Consider the following 27,676-nt stretch of genomic DNA (forward strand, 5'->3'; position numbering starts at 1 on the left):
CTATCCCCATGAAACACAACACACATCTAATTATAAAACAAATATTAAATAAACTACATAATTTAATTAAAATTAATTTATCAAATGTTTATATTTACTTAACTTCCCACCCTATGCCCCTACAAATGCAACACACCTAAAATTAAAAATAAATATAATAATTACACAATCTACAAAATCAATTAAAAATAATTATTACTTAATTAACATCTCACCCTATACCACTACAAACTGAACAACCTGCACCTAAAATATAACTTAAAACATATAATTACACAATTTACATAATTATCAATTAACACATCAATAAATATAACTAATCATTATTACATAATTAACTTCCCACCCTATACCCCAACAAACATAACAACCTGCACCTAAAATAGAGCTTAATTTTTTTACAAGATTTACAGAAGTATCAACAAAATAATTAATAATAATCCAAAAATAATTATTAAGTAATTATACTTTGTTAACTTCCTACCCAATACCCATATAAACCTCAAAACCCGCTATGACACTATAAATTAATATTACCAAATAACTTAAAATTACAAATTCTATTTAAAAAAACCCATTAACAACACTTATACAAACAATATATAACATATACAAGTACAATATTACTTAAAACACTAAGATAATTAAGGAATGATTTTTACAACAATATTAGTGTAAACCACATTATCAGCGATATTCTTGAAAACAAGATTATTCAGATTTTTTTTTTTTTAAACTAAATATGTTTGTCAGTAATAGTCCTGCATCACAATATTTCTGTGACACAATATTAAAACCTTGCTATTAGTGTCACTTGATATTTTGTCCAAATACCTGTAAAATATATCTTAACCCTTCAACCTAAGATTGTTTGAAAGCAATGACACTTTCTCTTGGTCTGTGTGACAATCTGGCTGACCTTTTTCTCTTGAGTGAAAATTTTGTACCAAACATAGAACAGAGAGCCTGAAAGTTCAGATGCTTACAGGCTTACTATCTCCCTCTTTCACTTTTTCTCCACAATTTTAAAGGTAAGTTATGGATCTTTACCAGGGGTGGCTCCTCCATTAGGGTGGAGGAGCGTCGCCCCACTGCTTTCTCGCAAATACAATTTTATGTTTCTGCTTCTCGTGCTGCGACAAAGCAGAAGGGTATGCCTGGTTGGGGGCGAGTGAGTCGGGGAGGAGTGGCTTGCCCAATGTCGTGGGCCCTGACTTTGGTCGGTGCACTGGGGCCGACCAAACTAGTCTTGCACACTCTACATTTCTCTATGTAGGCTGCATGCAGCCTAAATTGAGAAAATGGCCTCCCCATAGAAGCCAGGCTGGGCAGTGTCCCCGTCAATCACAAAGCTGCCACTGCGAACGGCCCACCCGGGAGTCACAACTGATCTTCATTCAGATGACGGATAAAATGTATACGAAACAGGCCCGCTCTCTGGGCAGGTAACAGCGATGGGGCAGTGGGGCCGCGTGAGGAGGGGGTATTTCGAGTCACGATACAGAGGGAACATTTATTTAATTAATTTTCCCTTGCCATCATCCCTCGAAATCCCTCCCACGCAGCACCTCCACTGTTATCAGCATGGACCGCGGCTGATAACAAATGCCTCAAAAACATAAGGTGAATAGACACTGAGGTGACATGTTTATGATACAAACCCTAAACATGTGAATAAGAAGATTTTGTTTAGTGTTAATATTGGTGGCCTCCCATGGAGATTATTCAATCATTAACATTGTATTTAAGTGCCTAGCAAACTCAGTATTACACTTAGAGGTTGGAATCGGCTGATCTACCTTCCGACTACTGGTATGGAAAAAAAAGAGTTTCCTTGTTGAGCATTTGGGCTGCTGTACTAGAAGTCAGGAGATAGTTCTTCATTCTAACTTAATTTGGAAAGGTGCGTTTTGCAGAGGTTTATGCATACTAATCTTAAAACAGCATCATGGGTCCTGCTAAGATAGTTCTATGATATATAGTCAGTGGAGACTTACCAATAACAACATTGTGCTCTGGATGGCTGGAAATAATGGCTTTAATCTGCCCAGTAGCTTGCTGGCGAGAAGGCAGTTTAAGGTTGGGATTACAATTTGTGTTGTCCAAATAAAGAACATCGATTTTCTTCATATTATTTAATGGAGGCTGCTCCAACATATCAGGGCTGTAACGGAAGTCGCCTGTGGGATGAAAAAGTAATTAATGTATAAATAGGAATCCGACAACTGTGTAGATTTTTTTTAAAAAAAGAAATCTTTCTACAACACAAAAGGAAATCAGAAAGTAGTTAACTCTCAAGTTGGTATCAAAAGTCACTCTGAGAATTGTCCAGGTCAAAAATAAATATGGACTAACTAATGTAGTCTCGATCATACATTATAAGACTACTGTTTGCCACAGAGGAGTTCTACGACTATGTAGAGGAATGGAGAACAAAAGGCAGGGAATTATATTCCTTGTAACACACAGAAACATCACAATCATTGCCAGGCTCTTTTTTAAACTTTGGTCTCCTACTCTTGCTTCTAAAAGTGATCTAATGGTCACAGATATAGTGTAGCAATGTGGCTTCTGCACTCTAGATATAAATACCAATATGTAATTTGCAATTTCTTGTAAAAATATATTTTAAACCGTTTAATGCGTGGCTCTGAATGTGTGATTACATGAAAGTAAATGTCCTCAATAAATAAACACTTTTTATAAATGTTTATTTTTCAGCTAATTACTGTGAACATTAGATGAAAAATAATTCATAACAGTTAAAAAGCTAGTTTTTTTGTTTACAGGGCATTCGTAATTCTGTTCAGAGACCTATATTTCACAGTGTCTTCTGGTTAGGCAATAGACATTGTGACGTCCCAACTCAAATTTAATAATTTACAGTAGCCTAGTCCGATTCGTATTATAGATGACGAATGATGTCCAAATTAAACTGTATTTAATACAATAACAAGCGGTAGGTGCCATTAACGAATTTGTTTTCTACACTGGGGCTCTAAGTGACCTCAAATTGTCAACAAGACAAAAACTGAAGTTGTTTAAGATCCTAATTAGAAACAAGAGGTGGAAAACTACACACCGACTGCTACCTATCTCCAATAATATGTTATACATGTCTCCAAACCTTTTTTGTGCAGCTGATCCAATGCGTCCCATACATCAACTGCACACGGAAAGAGGGATCAGTGGGAAGCCTTGCACAACATGGCCTCAAGCCATCAGCCTCTTTCACTCAATTTAGTATAAAAATACCATTAACCATACGCCATGTCATGTTAGAGTCCACCACCCAAATAAAATAAATACATCTAAAGCCCCACTACCCTCCAGGCCATACTTAAAGACACCCTCACACATTTCCTTCCTAATATTTGGAAAAACCCAACTACCTTGAGTCCAATCACCCTTCCCCAACACCCTCTGCCGCTTGACTCTCTCTCACCCAAAGCTGTACTCTGGTCTGCATCAGACAGATTCCGTGAGAAAGCAGCTGTCAGCATGTCTGGGATCCTGTCAGAGTGGACATGTGCATACTTGTACCAACAGGAGCAGACCATGGGTAACAATATTGTGTTTTATTAAGATGGTAGGATCATTCCTACCAAATTAATAACCACTTCTAGGCAGCTTGCATGTAATATTGACAGATTATCGATGAGAACTGTCTGGGGAAACGTTCACTCACTACCATGCACACCGGCCTGAAAGCTATATTCCCACTCTGTGTTAGAATTACAGGTATTTTCTCTTCCTGATTTACCAATGAGAATGAGGCATCATGCCAGTCTGGAACTCTGTAATCTATTTTGGTTTCATATTTGACTACCAGCAGACTCAATCCTGCTGCACTCAGAACTGAAGTTCGCAAATTAATACGGATGAAAGTTAATGCGTATGCAATGGACAAATTAATACATGAGGTATTATAAAATGACTGCGTCTATGAAGTTTAACTTAATGACAGAGAAGAAAGATATTGAATGCAGGAAATGGAGTAGCCTTATAAGTTTCTTTATTCATGAGCGGTACCACCGACAGGTCAGCTCGCCAGCTCTTACTGAATAACTCATGACATTCCCGTGAGATCATTCTAATCCATGCCATGAGCTAGGATTTCCAACATCACTCAAGAACAAGTTAGTCACAACACATCCCCCTTACAACAAAACAAAAAGAAATAAGAAAAAAGAAAGACAAAGAAAACACTAACAATAGTAAAAACATGGATCTTCAATTCTCATATGCATGTGACAAGCCATGAAAACTGTAATAACCATGACAAAAAGTAATCTGTAATCTAAATGAGAAACCTTACAGTTGTACAAGTAAACAATGTAATCCTTGAACTTCCCAGATATCTTCCTGCACCTGCTTAAGGATCGAATTACATATGTCATTTTCCCAAGGAACACTGCCATCAGGAAAACCTGTAACAACGACACCAGGAGATTTCCCAGTAAATCTCCCACGTCTGGACATGCTCCAGGTAAAACCAGTGTCAACAGTTACAACATTTATCCTGATGGCTGTGATGTTGCAAGGACCCATAAAACCAGAGGATGCCTTTCAACTGTTTGTTTTAAAAAAAAAGATTTTATTAGAGAAAAAAAAAATCACAATCATAATCATACACAGCTTCACGACTACAACCCTGGGGCCGGCAGCTCGACAGCAATAGGCACTTACACAGCTTTTAAGCCAACATCCCAAAAAGGGAAGGCAGCATCACAATGCATACCTTATGCTTCATCTGAATCATAGCTCAATGCACAAAAGAGCAAAAAACATAAATAACGACATTATATATTTTAGTCAGGAATCAATCAGCGTTTGTTAAAAACCCAGCAGGTGTAGAACCAGACTGTGGCCAATCTACCCTATATCCCTTCTTCCACTGGCTCCAGTTCCTTGGGGTCTGCCAGCCTAATCAGATGCTCCCATCATGAACCCAGTCGTCCCACTAATCTCACAATGACTAGGGCCCCGTGGCCTACATACCACCAACCGCAATTTGACAAAGTGGGGATCTTTAACAGATGTCACTGGTTCTGCTGTCTCCTCATCTCCAGGCTCCCCAGCCCTGTTAAGCTTGTATGCCGTGTATAGCCCCCAAAAGTTCTTCGGTCTGCTCCGTGGAGGGATCAGTTCACTAAAATTCTCTGATTGTGTACAACAGTAGAGCAGAGCATATCATATGACCATTGCTTTGTTGTGGGAACAGGACCTCTCATCCAGCACATTGCACTAAGCAAACCCATATCTACTAGCCTTCATATTGCCTTAGGGAGTTCTTTAGAATATCCCAAGAGTGCAACTGCGGGGTCCGGTGTTAACTCCATCTCTACCACCTGGCCCAATTCTCGGAAATAGCCTCCCAGTAAGAGAATACTCCTGGGCATTGGCACGCTAGATGTATAAAATCTGCTGTAGGGGCATGACACCTTTCGCAAATTGCGTCCTCCCGCAGCCCATATCTATGTAGTCTCTCTGGAGTCTAATAAATTCTATTGATGTATTTAAAGTGTATGAGCCTATGCCTGCCATGGAGGGAGATACGCCTAGTGTTAGTGCAACAGTAGTCCCACATAGAGTCGTCTAATCGCCAATTGTAGATCCCTCTGCCATGCCAACCTGGCTGCTGTGTATCGATTCGCTCTATGGGACATAGCTAATTTCTATATGGTAGCGACCATCTTAGGAGAAGATTTAGTTTTTATGACATAGGACAGTTCCAACACCTCAGGGGGTTCGCACATATCCTCCCCCAACAATTCACACACAGCACTACGCACTCTATAGAACTGAAAGTGTTGTAAAATGGTGCCTGTGCCTGCCGCACCCCTGCTTGTTCCCAAGGTTTTAACGACTCCATCCTGAAACAGATTACCCGCCGTGACGATGTTGATTGCGTGTAGCACTCGTGTAACCCCCCCCCCCGTCCCTGCAGGGGGCTAGTCAAAGAGTCCTCTCAATTGGCATAGCTGGAGAATACAGCAGGGCCCCCGCCTGTAGTTGCAGTAGGGTATGCCAGGCGTGGCGTGTCGAGTTAAGTGAGTCAAGTATACCGGTTCTACGGTCCACAAGTTCGAATATCATAGCTGGAAGGGGAAGTGGGTCAGCAAATAGTTTTTCCATCCGAAGGAACGGAACATCCGACTCACCATGGATCCAAGAGTGAGCTTGTGCCCCTTGTGCTGCTCTTTATTATAACTCGAAATCGGGCGCGCCCAGTCTCCCCATATGATATGGCAATGTGAGAACCCGCCACTGCACTTGTGCCTGTTTACCCGCCCACGACAATTTCAACAGTGATTGATTTAGTCTGTGGAAGAAGGAGCGCGGTAAAACATTCGGGGTGTTCGTGAAAGGAACAGAAGTCTGGGCAGTATCACCATTTTCATGATGGAGGCTCGGCCGATCAGAGACAGCGGCAATCGGATCCAAGGCTCAACATCGTCCTCCAATGTATCTATTGCAATGCCATAATTCTCTCTAAACACAGTCTCGGAGTCTGTATGTAGCCGAATACCTAGGCACCAAACAGATTCTGTGGACCATTGTAACGGGTAGTCCATCTCGAAATTAGTCGTGACTGGAGTGAGCGGGAAGACAATGGATTTAGCCTAGTTAACTCGTAATCCCGATAAGCCCCATAGTGTACAACCTCCCCGAGGACAGTAGAAAGATTATTTTCCGGGGTCCCAAACATATAACAAGGTGTTGTCCGCATAAGTAGACACTACTATCCTATAGGTCGGGAAGCTGATGCCTCTATGTCCATAACATTCTCTGAGACCACACACGCCAATGGCTCAGCAACCAAGGCATACAATATGGGAGACAGTGGGCAACCCTGCCTGGTCCCCCTGGAAATGGCAAAAGAATCGGTAACCAAATTGCCCAGCCGGATCCGCGCCGTGGGTCTATAGTATAATATGCCAATCAATTGTAGGAATACAGGCCCCAGTCCCATCCTAGACAAAACCTGCCTGCCGCATGAAAGCCCACTCGACCGAGTCAAAAGCTTTTTCCATGTCGAGGAAGACCGCAACAGCCTTAGTGTCTTGTTTAACGTGCTGCATGGTTCGGAACACAGTACGTATGTTATAAGTAGGGTTCCTATTAGGAACAGTAGATAGGGGGGCTAGACGGTTGGCCAATATTTTAGCGAATATCTTGGTATCCACATTTAACAGTGAAAGGGGCCGATAAGAACCGCACTCCTCTGTGGGCTTACCCGGTTTGGGAATAGCGACTATAATCGCCTCTCTCATCGTCTGAGCTATTGTGCCTGATATGCACATATCATCGAATAACGCATACAAATGGGGGAGTAATAAGTCAACAAAAGGTTTTATAAAAGCTGACTGTAAGACCATCCGTCCCTGTGGCGCTAATAGTTTTCATTCCTACCAATGCCTCTATGATTTCGTCCTTTTCAATGGGGTCAATCAAGAACTTTCAGTGTGTGTTGGTGAGGAATGGTAATTTAATATATTCCAAGTAATCAAGTATCTCCTCGTCTGTACCGAAAGAACGCGAGGTGTATAATTCCAAATGGAATTGTTGAAACCGGTCCGCAATATCTGCATATTCGGTCAGCATTATTCCCTCAGCCGACTTCAGCTCTGTGATCAGAAGTTTGCCGCGTTTAGCCCTCAGAATTTGTGCTAGAAGCGAGCCAGACCTGTCCCGCCCCCCATACGTACGGACTGTGGCATACTTGCCCAGATGTTTAACTTCGCTATCTGCAGCGTCATGGTATTCGCCTAGCGTATCTTTTATGTCGTTTGCTAGCTCCTCGCACCCGTTGGCTACTTGACGCGCTTCCCAGTCCCTCAATGTTCCAGTAGTGACGTAGTGGCCAACCAATAGTCTATGCGACTGCGAGGTTATGGTAAGCCGAATAGTGCGTAAAACCCCCCTTGTTCGGATTGCGGACACGCCATACATCACTTAGGCCCATGCTGACCATGACGCCCTCCAAAGTCTTCAAAGCAGCCACTGGCTTCCTAGTCGGGCCTGCCGATCTGTCCAGATCGGGACTCCGAACCAGGTTAAAATCTCCACCCCATAGAAACTGTGCATTCTGGAATCGGTTTGTCGTAGTCTCTAATGTCGAGAAGAATTGGGGGCAGTAATAATTAGGGCAATGCACATTCACAATAATCAAATCCATGCCCCTACCCTGACATCTAGATATAACAACCACCCTCCAGCCTCTGATATTAACTGCTCTATCGTGACGGCGGATCTGGGATTAACCTAGGTCAGCACCCCCCGGGCATGCGTCATAAATCCAGAGGTATTGATATTACCCAGCAAGCCCCTGCTACACAGCATTGCGCTTGTCTGAAGGAGATGTGTCTCTTGTAGTAAGGCTATGTCTATGCTCTGCCTATTCAAATAGCTCAGCACCTTACATAGTTTCCGGTAATCGTTAAGCCCTCGGACATTCCACGACAGTGCGCAACGGGAGTCGATCGGTTTCGAAGCGCTAGCCTCGCTGGGTGTCATCATCCTGATTTTGTTTCTCATAGAGTTGCCTGTAAAGCGCGTGTGCAGTGTGTACAATATGTGAAAACCAAAACGAAACTCCCAAACAACCAATATACATTGACAACTAGCCTATCCTTCCCTCTCCCCACCCACAGCAAACCTCCCCCAACATCGTCGCGCAGCATCCCAACGAACCTCCCCTCAGCCCCACACCACCCCCTAAAATCCCCCCTTACAGCTCTAGTGTGTTGAACTCGTGGGCAGAGGTCGCTCAATGTACCAGCGAAAATAGGAAAAGGAAATTTCTCTACTGCCCCGTCTCACGTACGCCATCTTGATCGAGTGTACAACCGTCCCTATCTACACTTGCTAGTGCCCTACCGCCTGCATTTCCCCTCTATCCCGACCAGTGCACAACGCCCTAAGTAGCTATCGCAGTGGCAGGCATGCAAACTGGATCCAGAGTCCTGAGCCGGGCGCAGAGTCCCACCCGCCCTTGTGGCACAACTTAGTCCTTAATGTCACAGGCTTGATATAAACAATGTAAGACAGCCGTTGCAGAGATCTGAAGTTGTCAATAAGTAGGCATTCCACCCTCCATACTGCCCAAGCGCCCAACTCTCAACTCTCCCCAGTTACACTCATCATGTAATGGGTGCCCATCTGCGTCAGTCCTGTTCATCCAGCAACCCACCAGCCGCTTCGTCTAGCAGCTGTCACTCCGGGCTCTCGTGCTGCTTCTTGGTCCAACCCTTTAGAGCCTGCTGTAGGACCTTCGGGTCAGTGAAGATATGGAATCGTCCTTGTCTATTAACTCGTAGCTTGGCAGGATACAACATGGCGTAATCAATGCACAAGTCACGTAGTTGTTTTTTCCAAGGGACAAAGTGTTTGCATGCTTCCTGCACTTGGATGGTGAAGTCCAGATAGAGCGATATAGTGGAGCCCTTGTACCTCAGAGTCTGTTTCTCACGTGCAAGACGTAGTGTAGTATCCCTGTCCCAGTAATTTCGCAATGATTGGTCGCGGCGGGGCGCCCGGGGGCGGACGAGGACCTAAGGAGTGGTGCGCCCTCTCTATCACAAACATAGTAGGAAAACTCCTTCTCTCAATAGAGTGACCAGCAACTTCTCAATAAAACGTTCCATATTACCAGTGGAAGTCGTCTCCGGGAGGCCAATAATTCTAAAGTTACAGCGTCGCGAGCAAGCTTCAAAATCCTCCATTTTATCTTGTAGAACGCGTGGTACCTTCCCGAGTTGCTCGTGATCCGAGTCTAACGTGGTGTGTGCCTCCTCTACTTCCGTAAGTCTCCTCTCAGACATGTCCAAACGTTCCGCATGTTTGTCCAGACGTTCCACCATCCTATCTGTTCTATAAGAGAGAGCGTCCATTTTCGTGCCCAGGGAGGTGATGCCACTCTGCAGACTCTTTTCCATGGACAGGAGCATGCTGCGAATGTCCTGGAGACCTCGTCTGTGGTGGCATCGTGCGATTTTGAGTGCTTCTGCTTGAAGGAGAGTTTAGCTTGTGTTTTATCCCCTCTGCCCATGTTTACAGCCGGTCCGTATCGCCACTCCTTACTCCTGGTCCCTGTCTTTTGCAGTCAGGGCGTCTGCTATGCTCATCCAGCGATCTCCACACTCAAGCTCCACCTGGCTGTGCGGACGTCCTTCATTGGGTAGTGTGGCAAGACTGTCTGCAAGGAGCCATTTCATCCATCAGTCCCTGCCTCTCAAACTGTAGGGCAGCACGTTCGCATGTATTGCCCCGTATTGTCCACCCGAACTTGGGTTTAGGTGTTAGGTGTCTACGGGGTAGTGCGTAGCCATTCCGAAGTACACTCCCTGTCCTTTGTAAGGTCCTTTGATGTGCCTCCAAGTTCACCTCCCCCAAGGGGGCACCGATCTGTGCCAGAACATGCCCCCTATTTCACCAGGCGTAGTTCCGGACTGTGGTACAATGTCCTTGTGAAAGGTACCAGCCCCAGGTCAGCACTGGTCACGGGTTCAGCTCCTCATCACTCTCCAGGCCACTCCTAGTCCCCCAGCACCACATGTGTAATCAGCCCGCTCAAGCATGGACCTCTGTCGCGTGCTCCTCATCTCCACTTCGCCTCAGGGCGAGTTCCAGGCACATGCTTCTGGCCACCGCAGCGCGTTGTATTCCTCTCAAGAGGACCGCACACGCTATGTCGGAATGATAGGATGGCAGGCCCTTGATGTGTCAGGTATCGCCGTATGCCCCTCGCGCCCCGCCACTAAACTTGAAGTTGCAGGCAGACTCACTCAGGCACCGCAATATCCCGAAGTGCGGCCTCTGCAAAGGCTGTGCGCTCCTCAATGCCACCACGTAAGTCCGTCCCGCAAGCGGCCAGCAGTGTCCAAGGCATCTGGTCCCTCCGGCCACGCCTCAGCCGACGCCTCACGGCTGCTCCCGTATTCCGCCGCAGTACTCTCTCCGGTGGCGCACCAAGGCAGGGAGTCACCCTCCGGCGGAGGTCCCCGCGAGGATCACAGATGTCCCGGTGCCGGCAGGGCAGCTGAAGGTCGAGCCGCACGTCGGCCTACATAACCCCGCCCTCCACTCCACTCTGGCTCTGGGATTAACGGCCTCAGGGCCTCTCAGCCTCCAGCAGCAATATCTCCGGAATGGCTGGACAGATAAATGTCAGTTGGGTCCCCAGCTCACGGTCACACTCCGACATCCAGTGCTCAGGCGGGAGGCATATTTGGCAGAGGAATGCAGTCGGATAATTGAAGGATCGTGGAATGGCTATACGGAGCTCAGGGCCCAAGCGGCCATCTTGGTCGCGAGCGAGCTCCGCCACCATCCCTTTGAACTGTTCCTCCCTTTTTCACCAGTACTTGGTCCTCCCTTTTTCACCAGTACTTGGTCCCCAAGAGACCATTTCTTTCTTTTAACAGACATCTTAGCATCATATCTCACTTTATATTTTTGCTGATAATCCAAAGTCTGGACTGCATTGACTCAGTAGAAATGCCGACTCTGTCACACTCAGGTAGCCATACAGGGTTCAACTTCGAATTGGCCATTCTTCCCTTCAAAGCCTCAAAGGGAGGTCTCTGTGTGATCATATTGGGAACGGTACGAAGAGCCCACCACGTTTCTCTCAAAACACTCCCAAAAGACAGTCTCAAGTCGAACGCCCGTTGAGCACAGCTTTTAACCACCCTATACATCCTTTCCGTTAAACCATTGGCCTGTGGTGCGTACAAGGCTGTTTTTTGATGAACAATTCTAAAATCTTTGAGAAAGGTTTGCATCTCATGAGGTGCAAATTACACTCCATTATCCGTGACTAAGTATTTCGGGACACCCTCAGACACAAACACATCCTTCAGAAATTCAATCACCATCCTAGTATTGATAATATTCACGCACTTGGTCACAATCCACTTAGAAGTGTAATCCACCAGCAGCAGAAAAAATCCTCAAAAAACGGTTAGGTTAGGTGTCTGAAATCACCATGGAGCACAACCTAATGGTACGCAGATGAAAGGTCTAACACACTGAAAATCTTGCCACCCTTCAACAAACTGATGGACTCAGAAATATTCTAAAGAGGTTGACAATCCACCCAAATCCATTTATTCAACCCCCAGATGTCCACACACATCCTGACACTGGCACCACCATCCAGAGGCCAAAACAACTGGGGCCAACCACTCTGAGGCTTCTATTTCCTCAATCACACCCAAGTCTAACAATCTCTTGATTTCAATTTTTAAGGATTCCATTATAATGTTAGGCACTATACGCACCTTATGTACACAAGAATTGGCCCCTTTTTTCAAAATAATCTGATGCTCAAAGCCCTTGAGACGTCCCAACGTATCTCCAAATACTTCAGGAAAATCTCTAAAATACTTTTCTCCCCCACTCACATCATCAACTAAAATAACGTGGTCCTCTGGGTTACTGCCACCAGGGTTACCTAAATCACGCTGGTGTCTCCATCCTAATAAATTGCCCCCCCCCCCACTTTTAGCCACGTACACCTTTCCAACCGTGCTCCTCCCCTTAAATTCAATCTTCGCTACCACTTAGCCAATAATATTGATGTGTGAACCTCCATAACTAACCGGATTGATATCAATCCCACTTTCTCATCCCACTGTTTGTTACCAATCATGGTAAAAGGTGAACCTGAGTCAGCAACACATCAAAATCTCGTTCATCCACTCCAATATTACATTCCGGCATGATCACCTTCCCTGAGTCAACTTCATCATCCCCACCAATGGTAAGTACTGCCTCAGGAGTGCTCTCAGCCATAGGATATTTCCCAGAGGAAGTACATACTTGAGCATAATGTCCCTTTATCCCACATTTCTTGCACACCGACCCTCTGGCATAACAGTTAGGATTATTTGATAGGTGGGAAAAACGTCCACACCTATAACACCTTCCCCTTTGAGTATCACTGGTGTTCTTCTCATGAAAGTCATGGTCAGAATTTCGCTGTTGTACATCTAGTTTAGGACGCGACTGAGTATCCTTGTCAGAGTTACACCCAACACATGTGTCTTTCTCAACCCCTTTTTCCTTTAGCACTAGAAGAAACTTTAGCAACATTATCAGACAATCCTTGATAATTGTCAGTGTCTGACAAAGAATGAACGTCACTTTGGGCCTCCTTCTTGTCTTCAAGATTCCTCCTCATTTCTTGTACCAAAGTCAATGTATATTCAACATCTTCCACAATGGCTTTAGCCTCATCCAATAATGGGTTTTTAGAAAGAAGTTCCTCTTGCACTCTGATGCTGTTGCTGCATCTCACCAACTGATCTCTCATCAAAGAATCAGAAAGTTCACCAAATTCACATGTTCGTGCAAGAGTCTTTAGTGAAGCCACATAACTACCCACATGTTCCACTGGCCCTTGGACCCTCGTGAAAAACCTGTGTCTAAAACTACATTGATGCGAGGTCCATAATATCGTTCCAACATTGTTATTGACATTTCAAAAACTTCAGCAGGATCTCCATCTCCATTGCCAACAAATATTAGATCCATGTTGTCATATATTTTCCTCCCTTCTACTCCTAAATTGTGTAAAGGGATGGCTTGCTTCCTGAAGGCGGAAAACTTTTCCCCACCAATTGCCACCATATAAGAATCTAAAAGATTCCTCCATCTTTTCCATGGAAGAATCGGTTCTCCCATTTCTGATAAAAATGCAGGGGGTTGTGACATGCTAGTTGTCGTGACCATGGTAGTAAACTTGTGACAATATTTAAAAAAATGTTGAAATAAGAGAGAAAATGTGATAATTCTCTGCCCAAGTTAATTGTAAAACTGTATATAAACCTCACTGTTTTCCTGCAAAGCAGAAAGTTCCTCCTTTGGTGTTTGAAATGCGTTGTTAAGTATTGCCTTTTAACTGTTTCGCCCTGTAATGATCAGCCTTTAACAAAATGGCTGCATGTTGCGTGGCGTGATGTGTACGTCAAGCGTCAGCGCAGACTTGATGACAGAATAATCAATTGAGAAGAGAACGGAGTGGTAGAGAGTGGCGAAGAAGACACTTCCACGAAAGGCAGGCACATGAGGTCGAGGCTTGGAGCCGTTGGAGACACAAGGTGAGGCTTGTGTTAGGCAAAGCAAACGGTTAACTCACAGTTTTATTTTGTAGCTTGAAGTCGCAGTTGCATACACTAGTGTGTTGGATATGCGATGAATTGATAATCCAAGTAGGATTTTGGATGAATTAAAGTTCAGCTGTGGACAATTAATTTCCAAAATTGTCCAGTCAAATTTCTTTTCCACGTTGAGGCTCCATAAAGTGAACAGGGGAGTCGGTGGTAAGGTTGCCTGTCCCGAATCAGGCGTAGTCGCTCGTTGCCAGTATTGAATTCAGGAAACTGAGTAGCCTTATACGTTTTTTTTATTCATTAGAGGTACTACCGACAGGTCAGCTTGCCAGCTCGTCCACGGAATGAATGACTCATGACCTTTCCATGAGATCATTCTATTCCATGCCACAAGCTAGACATTCCAACATCACCCAAGAACAAGTTAGTTACAACAAAAGACCAGGAACTGCTGCATTGGATCACCACTGCAGACACCCACTCACAAACAAAAGCCTAATTTCCTCTTTCCACGGACTACAGGTAAAATGGCGGTGGCCATTGGGAAGAGAACAACTATACGATGCATGTGCTGAATAGGATCACTCAGTGTCCTAGCCTTCCAGGCTGGAGGAGCTGATCCCGCCTAACCAGATGAACAGATATTAAATGCACCCTAGAGTTCTTAGTGGCATGAGATCCTGGGTCTGAAAAGAGGAGGTGTGGTTCATACAGAGTGGTGGTAACCAATTCAAGGTGTAACAAGTGTTGTGTAGAAAGACAACTGAATGTTCAATTAATACAAATGTAACAGATATTAAAGACCACATATGCTTATTTGAGTGGAACCATGTGGGGGTAAATCCCAGTAGCAGGCGCAGGTCCTCTGTAATAGCGGAGGAGCGTCGCCCCACTACAATTTTATTATCATATCACTTTATTTATCAGTGCCTTAGCAGCCTGAGCCATGAAGTCTTGGCCATAGCAGGGAGGAGGAGTGGTGGACACTTATAAGTGCGCATGTCAGTTTGGCCGGCTGTCTCATGCTGGTCAAACACACATGGGCACTTCTATTTCTGCAACGTAGCTGTGTTGCACATCCAGGTTGTAGAAAAGCCACAGGCTCCCTGTGCCAGAGTGAGCGTCAGACCTGCCCACTCTGGCCAATCCAGGCGCTGCTCTCATGCTAGGTATAGAATGAGAGCATGTCTGAATTATGGTCTTTTCATGTACCAACCTACTTATCTTTACTTCACAGTGTATAGTGTAATGTAGCGTGAATAGAAGCCAAATACATTCCTACATTTCTACATCAAGGTCACATTACATCAGTCTTCAATGATCAGATGACTGCTTGGTTGATTGTGATGACCTTGTGCCTGGCATGAAAAGTATGCAGGATTATTTAATGGTTATTTTAAGTTATTATTGGTTGTGCATCTGATGACAAAGACTAAATAGATGTATTGTTTTACCCACAATGGTGGAAAAAGTCAACTGAAGGGACTTTTTCCAGGAACATCCCTTCCCATACTCATCAATGAAGCCAGTGAAAATCTCGTAGCAGATGGAGAAAAGGCAAGTAACCACCTTCTTTTGGCTGTCCAAGTCCGATGGTGCATAAAATAGCTCACACAATCATCTTTTTCAAAATGTACTAGAACCCTCACTCTGGTATGTGCTATGTCTCAGCGTTGCGCAATACAGTATAAATGAATTCAATTCTAGCTCAATTTAAGCCATTCTGTTCGACTTAATTGAAGCCTGAAGGACGCTTAAAAACAGTGGTCCAATGTTACCATGTTAAGAGGCAAGGACGTCATGAATAACAGCTTAATAAGTTCTGGTGTTGGATGTGCTTGTTGCCTCCCATCAGATCAGTAATGAGTGGCAAATTACTATGAATTCATTATTGTTCACATGCCATGAAAGAACACAATCCCCCCACATTACATTAGATCTAAGGCTCAGATTTATAAGATTATTGCTAACTAACACATCGTCACATTCTCTGCTCTTCTGGAAGCTAGCACTGTGGAAAGCAGTAAATAACCACACTGAAAAGGAGACATTTATATAGATGTCACTGGAACGTAAGATTTCTTAGAGGTCAATGCACAAACATACGGTGACAACCACAAAATCAAATTGATAACTTCCGATGACTTACCTGTGTAAAGAATTGTACCAAAGTATCCTTCAAAGAGGAACATGACTGAACCCGGACAGTGGTTGGCATCTATTAAGGTTACAGTCATTGTCTCCAGGCCAAGTTCATCTAGGTTTATCTTGTGGCCCGCACCTATTTCTAGAGGACGAATCAAGTTTTGATTTACCTAGTGTAGGAAAGATCAAATAGGCTGAGTGAGAACAGACAGTGGAGAACTAATCTCTAAGATTTACTTGGTCTTGAAACAGATTCTGTCAATGATCTTCTATCATTGCGCTACCATTGAAAATAAGTATCAAACATACACTGACGAGAATCGGAAAGACTCTTAAAGCTCAGTAAGGATATTCAGTAGCCAAATATTTATTGATAATTTCATTATTTATTCTGCATTCATGAGCTTAAACAATTTAGTTCGTACTAAACACACAAATCTAAAATAAATAATCAAGTATTACTAGCCTGGAAGCTGGTCTAGTTTAGTAGACTTTAAGCACAATGACTTTTCTGTAAGGTCAGTAGCCGATTTGTTTTCAATGTGTTTCATGGCTGCTGTGTTCAGGAGCAAGAAACCTAGTGCTTAAAGATCCCATGCACAATTGGTAAGGGGGAGCAACACGAAGTTAAGGGCCTCCACTACATCCAACCTATGTTATTATATATAACATGATAATTTGGTCCTTTGAATTCATGGATTTGTTTTTCATGTACAGCGTGCTACCTGCTCTTGACTGAAAGTTCCTGCTTTTAAAGGGAATATTTCATTTTTTGAGGGCAGGTAGAAGTCTGTGGGACCACTGCATGCTCTTATAAAATATTTTTTAAACATTCTCAAAGGGAGTTACCACCAGTTTTAAACAGGTGGCACAGTATTACTGTTTGAGACTGGAATTTTGGTGCAAAACATACTAATTCAGAATTTGGAAGGGATGCCCTAAACACGCCCTTCCGCATACTGAATTGCTAAAACAAGTTGCCATTCGGTAGCATGTTACTGAATAGCAATTGTGCTTTTGCACATTTGAAAAAAAAAATTTGTGGTCGAAAACAGCCCGATCCGAAGAATCATACCGTTTGCGACAGCAAAAAAACTTTGTACATATGGCACTAGGTTCTTAACGTAAATAAATACGATTTTGGTACAAATTTTTAACTTTAGCCAGTGATATCACAAATGTATAGATTACAGAAAATTACCCTTATAAGGATGTAGGCTGCGAGAATTCATTTAAAATGGATTTACCATATTTCAGGAAAAAACAAAATGGAGAATAGATTGGCATTTGGTGAATTTCCAAAAGAAGGAAGAAATAGGAATAGGTACAGTGAAGTACCAGGGTACACCACTACTAAGCTAAAGGCATGTGTAGAAATTAAAGGCTACAATTTTGGGTAGTGGAATTAGGCTATGGTCAGCAAGGGTTAAAGAAATATTATTGGTAGAGGTATGCAGTATATGGTAGGGGTAGGGATACAAACATAATTGCAGGAGTATGTGTTTGATAATCTATTAACGTAGAAGTACAAGACGTAAGGCAAGTATAGAGATACTAAGCTGTAAGTGGGGAAGCATACTTGAGAGAACACAGGTTGGAAGGTACTAGAGCATAAGAAATGATAATGCCATTAGAATACAAGTAGGGATCCAGGACTAGGGTAAAGAAAAAAAACAAATGCAGAAGGGGTGAGGGGACAATGTGGATAACTGAAGAGGAATGAAGAAAAGATGATAGTAAATAGGAGGGGGTTGGGAAAGTGCGGGTTCCTGAAACAATCAAGACAAACAGAGGGTGGAAAGGGAATTCAAATTAAACAAGGGCTCCATTTGATTAATTTTCATTGTTTTAGAAAGATCACTTCAAGATCAGTTTTGTTTCTCTGCTAGTGGATTTGACTATTAGGTCTGGGAAAATGGATACTTTCCAAAGAGGAGACATTGAAAAAATCTTGACCTAGCTCATATATGCTCTTGCTCCACCACCCAACCACCAGACTTCACTCTGTAAAGCAAGCAACATGCTATTCTCACAATCTTTAATAAGTATCTAACACTTGTGTAGGAAAGTGCCGCTTTTTGCCTGGTTACGCCCTAACTTTAGGCCAGATACCAGATTCAAACTTAACTGAGCGTATGGTGGGATCCTACCAACCAGTTCACAGTACCTATGTTCTTTACCAAAAACTGTACCTTTGTGCCCACAACTAGAACATCTCTGGCCACAGGTAAACCCCTTGTACAAATTACCAGGAGTACCAAGGTCACTGTGGCCAAGGAAGGCCTCTAAGGGCTGCAGCAGCTATTGTGCCATCCTTAGAGACCCTAATCCTTAAAACCCACACAGTGCCATTGCAAGCTGTGTGTTTTGGTGCAGAGAAAAAATTAAGAGTCAACGTGGCACACATCCATGTGTGCCATGCCTGCAACCCACTGCCTGTGGCCCAGGTAAGTCACCAATCAGGCAGGGTGCACTAGATCACAGTTGAGGGTACAGCTGCACGAGCACTGTATCCCTACAGTGCCTAAGTCCATTCATAGAAGTGTGTAAGTCCATTTTTAGACATTTTAAGTGCAGTAAAGCCATAAAGATTATATGGTATGGGAGTTGGTCATTACAAACACCACAGTTCCATAATGGCTTTACTGAAACCTGGGAAATTTGGTAGCAAACGTCTCAGCACATTAGACCCACACTGATGCAAGTGTGGGATTTAATCTAAAATGTACTCAGAGGGCATTTTAGAGATGCCCCCGAAAAAACGAGCCCTGGTGTGGTTCCTGAATGGCTACCAGCCATTTGCCACCCCAGACTGGTTTCTGGACCCCTGGGTAGAGAGCCTCCGCTCTCTAGGTCCAGAACAAAGCTCATCCTGGGCAGAAGTGTCATCCCTCCTTCCCCAGGATGGGCTGGGTTCACGAAAGGGAAGTTTCAAATGCATGCCACCTTTGTTAGCTGACCCTGCCTTTTGCTGCCTCCAGCAACTGGTTCCCACCAGTTCTGACCCCCACTTTTGGAGCGAGAATCGGCAGAAAAACCAAGTGAGGAAGAGAGGTGTGCCCACCTTTGCCAACCCCACCCTTTAGCTGGGGGATGAGAGTGGGGAAACACATGTCTCAGTCCCTTCCATCTTGAAGATGAGGGGACACAGCCAATCAGAGAGAGGCTTGTTCCCCCCCCACCCACTGGAGGGTGATATAATAGGGGGGTATACTCACCCCAAGGAAGGGATCCGATGGTCCCAACCTCGACACATCTGTAACACCACATAATGTAGTATTTAGGGGCAGCCCTGAACCTTGCCTCTTCAGACTGAAGAAGAAGGACCGAAGGACCGTGTTGATGAAGAAGAAGAGGACAACAACTGCTTTGGCCCCAGCCCTGACGGCCTGTTTCAACTTCGACCTGCTCCCAGCGAAACCCCGGCGTCTCCAGCAGTCAGCAGCCATCCTGAATCTGGAGGACCTGCCCATGCCAAAAAAAGACTGCTTCCCGTGAGCACCGGATTTGCTCAACCAAAGACCCCGGCACAGGCTCTGGATCCAGCCGGATTCGCTGTTCTGCACCACTCTGCACCCGATTACCACAAGTTCAAGTGGCCCAACATCAAGAGGAGGTCTCCCCAGTGATGCTGACCTGCCTCGACCTTCTGCCCAATGCCTGCAGCCTCAATCTGCAGGCATGGACCGGAGCTATTAAGGAAACCAGACACTCAAATACATCCCTACACCCAACGCCCCACGGCCTTGGATGGTCTGACCAACGGTGTCCAGGCATTCCCCAGCAATCCAACTTACCTCTCTTGCCGGTGGTAACCCTTAGGAGGTGTTACCCTGAAACTGGTCCCAGGATGCTTGTTTCCTGTCCGTGATGACTTGGCTTAGCAGTTCGGGCTGTATTGTTCCGACAAGGAACAGGGTCAAGACTGATTTGCATATAGGTGGGTCTGAACCGGGGTGGCGAAGTGAGCTAAAGAACTATGATGGATCCAACCCAGATCTGTGACTGGGGGTGAGTGTCTGAAAAGTTTCAGTGCTACGTCCATCATCTCCTTGTGTTTGCTTTGTTCGCCCTAAGTTGGCAGGGTATGCCCAGACGTGGATGCCTTGTCTACTTTGCCACTGGATTCAAGCTAACCTGGCTGATGAGAGATGCTACCCCGGAACCGGTCCCAGGGTGCTTGTTTCCGGTCCAGGGAAGTCCTGGCTTCATAGTTCGGGCTGGACTGTTCCCATAAGGGTCAAGACTGATGTGCATATAGCTGGGTCTGAACTCGGGTGGCGAAGTGAGCTAAAGAACGATGATGGATTCAACTCAGATCTGCGACTCAGCATGAGTGTCTGAAAGGTTTCCGTGCTCGTACATCATCTCCTTGTGTTTGCCCTTAGTAAACCTCATTGACCAAGCCTGCAGTATTTATTCTGACCTGGAGATCTCTATTATAAAAAACAGGCATCCCAACGTCTTCTTGGCATTCTGCATCCGACCGACTGGTGGTGCAGCTCCTGTGATGATTGTTGGCCCCTGCAGTATTGATCTGAATGCTTTGTTCACACACCTCTTCCTAAGCAGCTCCTAACTGACAGCCCCATAACCCCATTGGCTGATACTGGGCCTCTGCACTCTGCAGCCGGCCAACCTAGTGCCACTGGTGGTGCAACTCAAGTGACTCCTTGACCCTTGCGGAACCTTAGTTTTAACCCTAAATACCGAGCCTTGTAAGTCATTTACTTACCTGCAAACCAATTACATTCTTTTTCTCCATAGGAACCAATATTGTGGTTATTCCTTTGAAAAGTTTCAACCTGCCTTTCTTGTATGAAGCAAAAGTAACTGTACTTTGAACAGTAAATTGTCTTACTTACCTTTGTATTCTAGGTCCCACAGTGTGATATCTAGGCATATCACCCCAAGAAGACGATATAGCTAAAAAGTAACGCTAAAGTAATCCAAAGTATTTTCAAAGTACTCTGAAATGTTTTTAAAGCAGATACAAACCTGTAACGATTCCCAATTCCATCTACAATTGCATTCCTGTGTACAGGTTTGCATTTGAAAGTATATTTTACCTACCTGTGCTAATTTCTGGTTAGTTCTAAAAATAAAACAGAAATATACCTTTTTGTACTTACCTAATTGGTCTGGATTCAGTCGCAGGGTGCGAGTCATCAGTTCTTGCCTGAGTGAATGCAATAAATGCTTCACACACCCTCTGATAAGCCTAGCTGCTTGACCATACTATAGCATAGAGAGCTGTTAGTAATTATCTAATTTAGCCTCTGCTATACTTCTGGGAATACACTGGACTCTGTGCACACTATACCTTACTTTGGTATAGTATATACAGAGCCAGCTTCCTACAACTTGCCCTTGATTTCTCTGTAAAAAATGAAGCAGTAATCATCGGTTGCCTGGGCAACAGTTAGTACTTCAACACATTGGAAGAATGTACTCTATACAAACTGGATAACAAGGAGTAAAACATTTGTTTTCCAGGCAGGAAATATAAGGACCTAATTGTAAGAGAAAACTGTTTATGCTGGCCTTGAGAACTAATTCCACTACAAACCCTGGTAACGATTGTATTTTCTTACATTTTTTTCAACAGTTCAGCTGAACAGGAGGCACAGACAATTATACAGCTCTCACAAGAACTGTGAAGATAAACTCTGAACACTCATTTCTGCTTATACCAATAAGACAATCGTATTGTTACCACCATCATATATCCTTTGAAGTGCATGGTGACCTACCGCAGGTACCAGGGCTTTAAATGATTCTCCTTTTTTTCAAAATATGGGATGGATTAAATCTTTCTTTAAGGCTACTGCGATGAACCTATAGGAAGCACGCATCTTTTTGAATGCCTCCCACATTTTTAGATCAAGCCTACCGTGAAAGCGCAAACTGTGTGGCTGCAAACGACCTATTTTAGGCTTACCGAGGACTTACAGCTCACCCATTGCTTAACCATTGGTTGGCTTTATTATAACTTTCATTTGCTTGCTTCTTATTCGATGACTTGCCTTGTCCATCTTATGTTTGTCACTCCCTGGGAGTATATCCTCTTTATCTGTGTCTTTCTACTGAGCACTTTTAAGGACCAACTTTTTTCATCTGATAAAGCACACCATGAGAGTGCAGCTGTTTTCTACACTCCTCTACCATCAATCCTCTGCACAATCAACGTCATTTCCCCCTCATTCAACTTCCTAATAATGCAAACAAAATAGAAGAAGCCCATTTTACTTCGGGAAAAAAGATTATACAAAACATGGCAATAAAGAACTTTGTTAGTGTTCATTTTCATGAACATGAAACAAAACTAAAATTACATACAAATGTGTGAGTAAACGTTGTCTGTAGGTGGTGGAGGGAACCGCACTATCGAATCTCTTTGCAGGATTGTGTAAGTACTCAGCGTTGGCACACGCAAATTGCCGCTGATCAGAAGCACTTCTATCCAGTACATCTTTAAATGCAAGTGTGTCTACTAAATGTACTGTGTGTGCGCCTGCCTTGCCCAACACGTCTATTGCTTCTCTGCTCCTCCTTGCTAGATTCAGTCGGTTTTATTTTTACACCTTTACCCCTCTTCAACACTACATTGCTAAAAAATTAAATTTGAAAATAGAGACCTTGTTTCTATTAATATAAAAAGAAACATATGCATTCCTTTTGTTTGTTTCAAAATGACATGTCTGGGGTGTTCTGTAAACAATGAATAGTGACTGACAAAGGTAGGCGGGCACCTTGCACAAAATGCTCGAAGCTGTTGTGAAGCGAGATGGACACGTTAAAGCAGTTTACAGAACGCTTTGCATACAGATTAAAATTGCAAACATGAAGAGGCTGTGGGAGGAGACACAAGACCTTTTTTTCTATATATGTTTAAGGTTTTCAGGGAAAAAACAAAAAATGAGGGAGAAATACGAGACCTCAGACAGGAAAATGAATTTTATTAAAAGAGAGGCAGTGAGCTGTGGAAAGTGAGGCAACATACTTTTTTCAAATGCTACAACTGCAGTTGGAGTGGCGTTAGTTGCTGCTGGTATCTTGAAGTTAGAAATGTATTAATGCACCTGTTGTGGTTCATTATAAGAATCCAACTCTCATGGGGTTGACTCGGCCTCCAACCTTTCAGTGGGCAAAAAAATGAGAACCATGGACACTTTGGAAACTGGCTCCTAGCTGAGGGCAAACTGTTTGGAGACAACTTTGTTCAGGACATTGGAAAGTTTGTGCATACAAGGCCCAGACCGCACCAAACAAACGTTTTTCAGCCCCTTTTGGGCAGGGTGTCGAGGACGCTTGGCTGGCCGCTCCTTCTCTCAAGGTACTCATAGGGCTTTGGCCTCCAGGATGGTGGAAAGACATCTCCAGGCTGTATTTTTCCTCTCCTGATCAAGAAGATTCAGAGGTCATTTCAACAAGGGAGTGGCCCGTGGATTACAAGCTACATTTGGCTCAAAATATTCAGGTAAATCCAACTCCCTTTCCTTTGATTCCAATGAAAGCAGGCTTTGCCATTTTGCACACACGTGGCCCACTAGCTTTTCAGATGTTTGTGTTCTGGACACTGTATGAGGTTACAAAAGAGAGCTCACTCAACATCCTGTCCAATGCTCTATTTCGTCCCCGCTCCATTTTCCTCAACAGGAAATGAGTTTTATAGAGCCAGAAATACACAATCTGCTTCTGAAGCAGGTCATTGCCCCTCCTGCCATCATCTCAATGGTTTCTGCAACATGATTTTTCTTGTCCGCATGAAGGGTGAAAGCGATTATCTGGTGCTCAATCTGTGACAGTTCAACCACTAGGTGGTATATCAACACTTCCAGATGGAGGATAATCACTTCTTTTGAGTCCTCATTTCAGAAAATGGACTGGATTGTCCGTTTGGATCTAAAAGACGTCTACTTCACGGTTCCTATTTTTGCACCTTACAGATTATCTCAACGGAATGATCATTAGGGTCCAGTCTTGCAATATCTAGTTCCCCACCTTTCATGGATGGCCACCATTCTGCAGGAACTGACCTTCGTTCTAAACCTCAAGAAATGAGTGGTGATCCCTTCCCAGCAGATGGAATTCTAAGTAGACTTGATCAATACATAACTGCTATTCTCAGCAGCCAAGATGAAATCAATTTAGAGGAATCGAAATCTCTACTGAGCAGGCAGACTGTCTCATTGAGATTTGTTTCACAACTGGTGGGGTGGGGCTCTTAACCTCTTCCATCCAAAAAATCTTCTGGAACCGTTGTAATACAAAGCTCTACGGCGCTTGAAGATCTATCACCTCTGACATGGGTTGACATAGGACTCTCAGATACCACTAACTCAGGAGGTGACAGCAGAAATCACATGGTGGTTGCATCATATGGAAGCCTGTAATGAGAGCTATCTGCAGAGCTGACCCAGACGTGGTCATTGAATCAAACTCCAGCCTTTGGGGCTGGGGATCTAGGTGTGGAAAACTTTCCACAGGAGGTCCTTGGTCGCTCTCCACATCAATTGTCTCAAACTTTTAGCATGACCCTTTGTGATCAAAACCCTTTCGCCCAACAAGGTCTGCTGCTGCATCCTCCTTCGGATGGAGAATGTCTTGGCGGTTCAGAATATAAAACCAGACTGGGAGGAAACAGGTCTCGGAGGTTGGTGGAAAATGTCCAAGTGATAGCGGAGTATCTGCCTGCGGCGGATTGGTACACCATGTTCCTGATGGACCCCAGCGATTGGAGACCTCATTCCCTGGATTTTCAGGCACTTCATCAAGCTTTGGGTCCTTACAAGGTGGATCTGTTTGCCTCCAGACTGAATTGTCACTTGAAGGATTTATTCAGTTAGAGGCAGAATCAGTGGTGCTGGCCATGGATGGCTTTCTTCACGATTGGATGACACAGTTGGGATATGCTTTCCTCCCTTTGCAATGATTCCCAGGGTTGCTGCAAAGCTAAGACGCAAGGGAGCGATTTTGGTGTTGATAACTTCCATATGGAAGACCCAGTCTTGGTTTCGTGTACCTCAGGAGATGATGATGGATTTCCGCTGACTCTTCTGATCTTCACAGAGCGGTTGTTGGACTAAGCGGTGGTGCGCCACCAGCCTCTGATACAGGGCCAGTTTGCTCTGATGACCTACAAAATCTCGAGAGACACAGCCAGATCGTTGAAATTTCAGAGGAAGCTGCCCGTTTCATAACCAAAGCTTGGGCTCCAGCATGGCAGAGGTAGGTGGGTTGGTGACTGGAACAAAATCTAGATCCCATGGGGGCAGATCTAAAGGATGTCATTCATTTTCTATCGGAATAGACTTCATCAGGAATTTGTTACAAGGCAGTGTTGAAAGCACAATCCTGAACAGAACAGCTTGGCAGAAATCCAAAGAAAGATTAGGAGATGTAGTAAAGGACCCACAACTGCACCAACCACCAGACAGGCCCTGAGATGACCAGGCAACTGACACCAGCCTATGTATTCCAGAACAAGCCCAGTGCTCGATGTCATATTGGTTCCAACAGAATTCCAATCACATATCAAGCAACACAATGAATAGGAATAACAAAGAAACCCAAGACATAAGCCTACCTATACCTATGAATACAACAGCACCCCCTTTCCTTATACAAACAAAACACAAATAAGACAAAAGATAGTCATGTTGCTTGGCAGGTAACTTAACCACATGCAGAATTGGTGTGAAAACAGGTTCCTGTATAACAACCAGTTTCAGGACAACTGGGACACTTATTCAAAGTCGAGAATGACTCTTGAGCACTATTGTCAGCATCATTGGCAGCACAATCCATGCCACTACCAGTACTACTACTAACATCCACTTGAACACTTCTTGAGGAAGCATTTCTGCTGGTCGCATTAATGGATAACATAGAACCTTGAGCATTGATGAAGAAGCAATTTATGGCTTACAGGACTCCCAGCACACCGACGATCTCCCAGACGTCACACCACAAACTGCGGACCCGTTTGGCTGAACGGCCCACACAGACTCCTGCTCCCGTGCGCCGGAGACGACATATCCACGCAAGGGCTTAGCGGGCCCCCCTTCACGAGAAGAGACATAAGCAGCTGTGCCTTGCTGGGCCCTGTTCACCTTGGGACACCGGACTCCGACCAGGTATAGTGATTACTATATAATTATGACCCAGCCGCCCACTGCTAAGACCTGGCCACCTAAATGGCAACTTTACACATGCCAACCGGCGACACCCAGACTATCTGCAGCGGGGGAGCTCCCCCCTGAGAGACCTACCCCTACAGCTAGATGCCTGAGAGAGCCGCTGGCGTTGCGCTGAGCGGCAGGACCTGGGCAACCGCCAGACAGCAACGGCCTTTTGACACTACCCGGGAGGGACGCTGCACTCCCTATGGACTATACTGTCATTTTTATTGATACAACTTAAGCCACACTGTATCCCTTAGAACTGTATAGTTTACGAGCTCATACGAGCGTTTGGACGGCGACATGTTATGTAGCCGACCTTTTGGCATTTCAGGTTATGTTGCCATGTTGAGGCCATATGTTTCCCTCCCTTTCCCTACACTTCTACACCACCGGAGATCGCCACACTCTGTACTGAGACCTTGAGACACTTTTGTACTGGGGAGAAGGCCCTGGGCCAAGTGGGAAGCACTGCCTCAGTACCTGATGAGCGGGGGGGCTGGAGGAGCTTATACCCACGGAAGCCATGACTGAGACACAAATATGCACATGGAACATTAGGGGGATGCACACACCAGCTAGGCGTTACCAAATGTATTCATACTTGAAGCGACACAAGATAGGCATAGCACTACTTCAGGAAACGCATTTGAACAAAGCGGAAGTCCGGGCGCTGCACCGCAAATGGCGCGGACAGCTCTATGCCACAACCACCTCCTCATACGCCCGCGGCGCACTGATATGGGTTCGCCCCGGGACCCCCTGGGCGGTTACAGACACTACGATAGATCAGGAGGGTAGGTTTGTTGCACTACAAGGCAGGCTTGATGGGCACCAGATAGTGCTGGTATCACTGTACGCTCCAAACACTGACCAGGGAGGCTTCCTGACGCGCCTCTCTACGAAGATGGCAACCTGGCATGCGGCCCCCTGGCTACTGGGTGGAGATTACAACTGTACACTGGATACGACATTAGATCGCTCCTCCCCACCCCCTATCGGCGCTCCGACGCGTGGCGCCACAAAGGCGCTGCTGGAGTGGGCGAGCAGTGGGACCTCCAAGACGTCTGGAGATCACACAACCCTGGGAGACGGGTCTACTCCTATTACTCAGGCGCCCACGGCTTACATGTCCGCCTAGACCGGTTCATGGCATCCACTGACCTCCTGCCCCTTGTGACTGACGCATTATACATGGGCCGCACACACTCGGACCACAAGTGGAAG

The 27,676-nt window shown here is 44.8% G+C and overlaps 1 protein-coding gene across 4 annotated transcripts in view; it reads right to left on the reverse strand.

The window, feature by feature from the left end:
- The window catches only part of LOC144755461 (5' exonuclease Apollo-like), a 161,040-nt gene that overhangs the window by 74,011 nt on the left and 59,353 nt on the right, over window positions 1–27,676 (reverse strand). For all 4 annotated transcript variants that reach the window (XM_078644422.1, XM_078644419.1, XM_078644421.1 and 1 more), the window contains 2 exons: window positions 16,270–16,435; window positions 1,998–2,180 (listed from right to left, as the gene is read on the reverse strand). In XM_078644422.1, the coding sequence (XP_078500548.1) occupies window positions 1,998–2,180; window positions 16,270–16,357 (271 nt within the window). In that variant the 5' untranslated portion in view covers window positions 16,358–16,435. The remainder of the gene's footprint in view (window positions 1–1,997; window positions 2,181–16,269; window positions 16,436–27,676) is intronic.

This window comes from Lissotriton helveticus, chromosome 5_1 (genome assembly GCF_964261635.1).
Source record: "Lissotriton helveticus chromosome 5_1, aLisHel1.1, whole genome shotgun sequence".
NCBI classification, from domain to species: domain Eukaryota; kingdom Metazoa; phylum Chordata; class Amphibia; order Caudata; family Salamandridae; genus Lissotriton; species Lissotriton helveticus.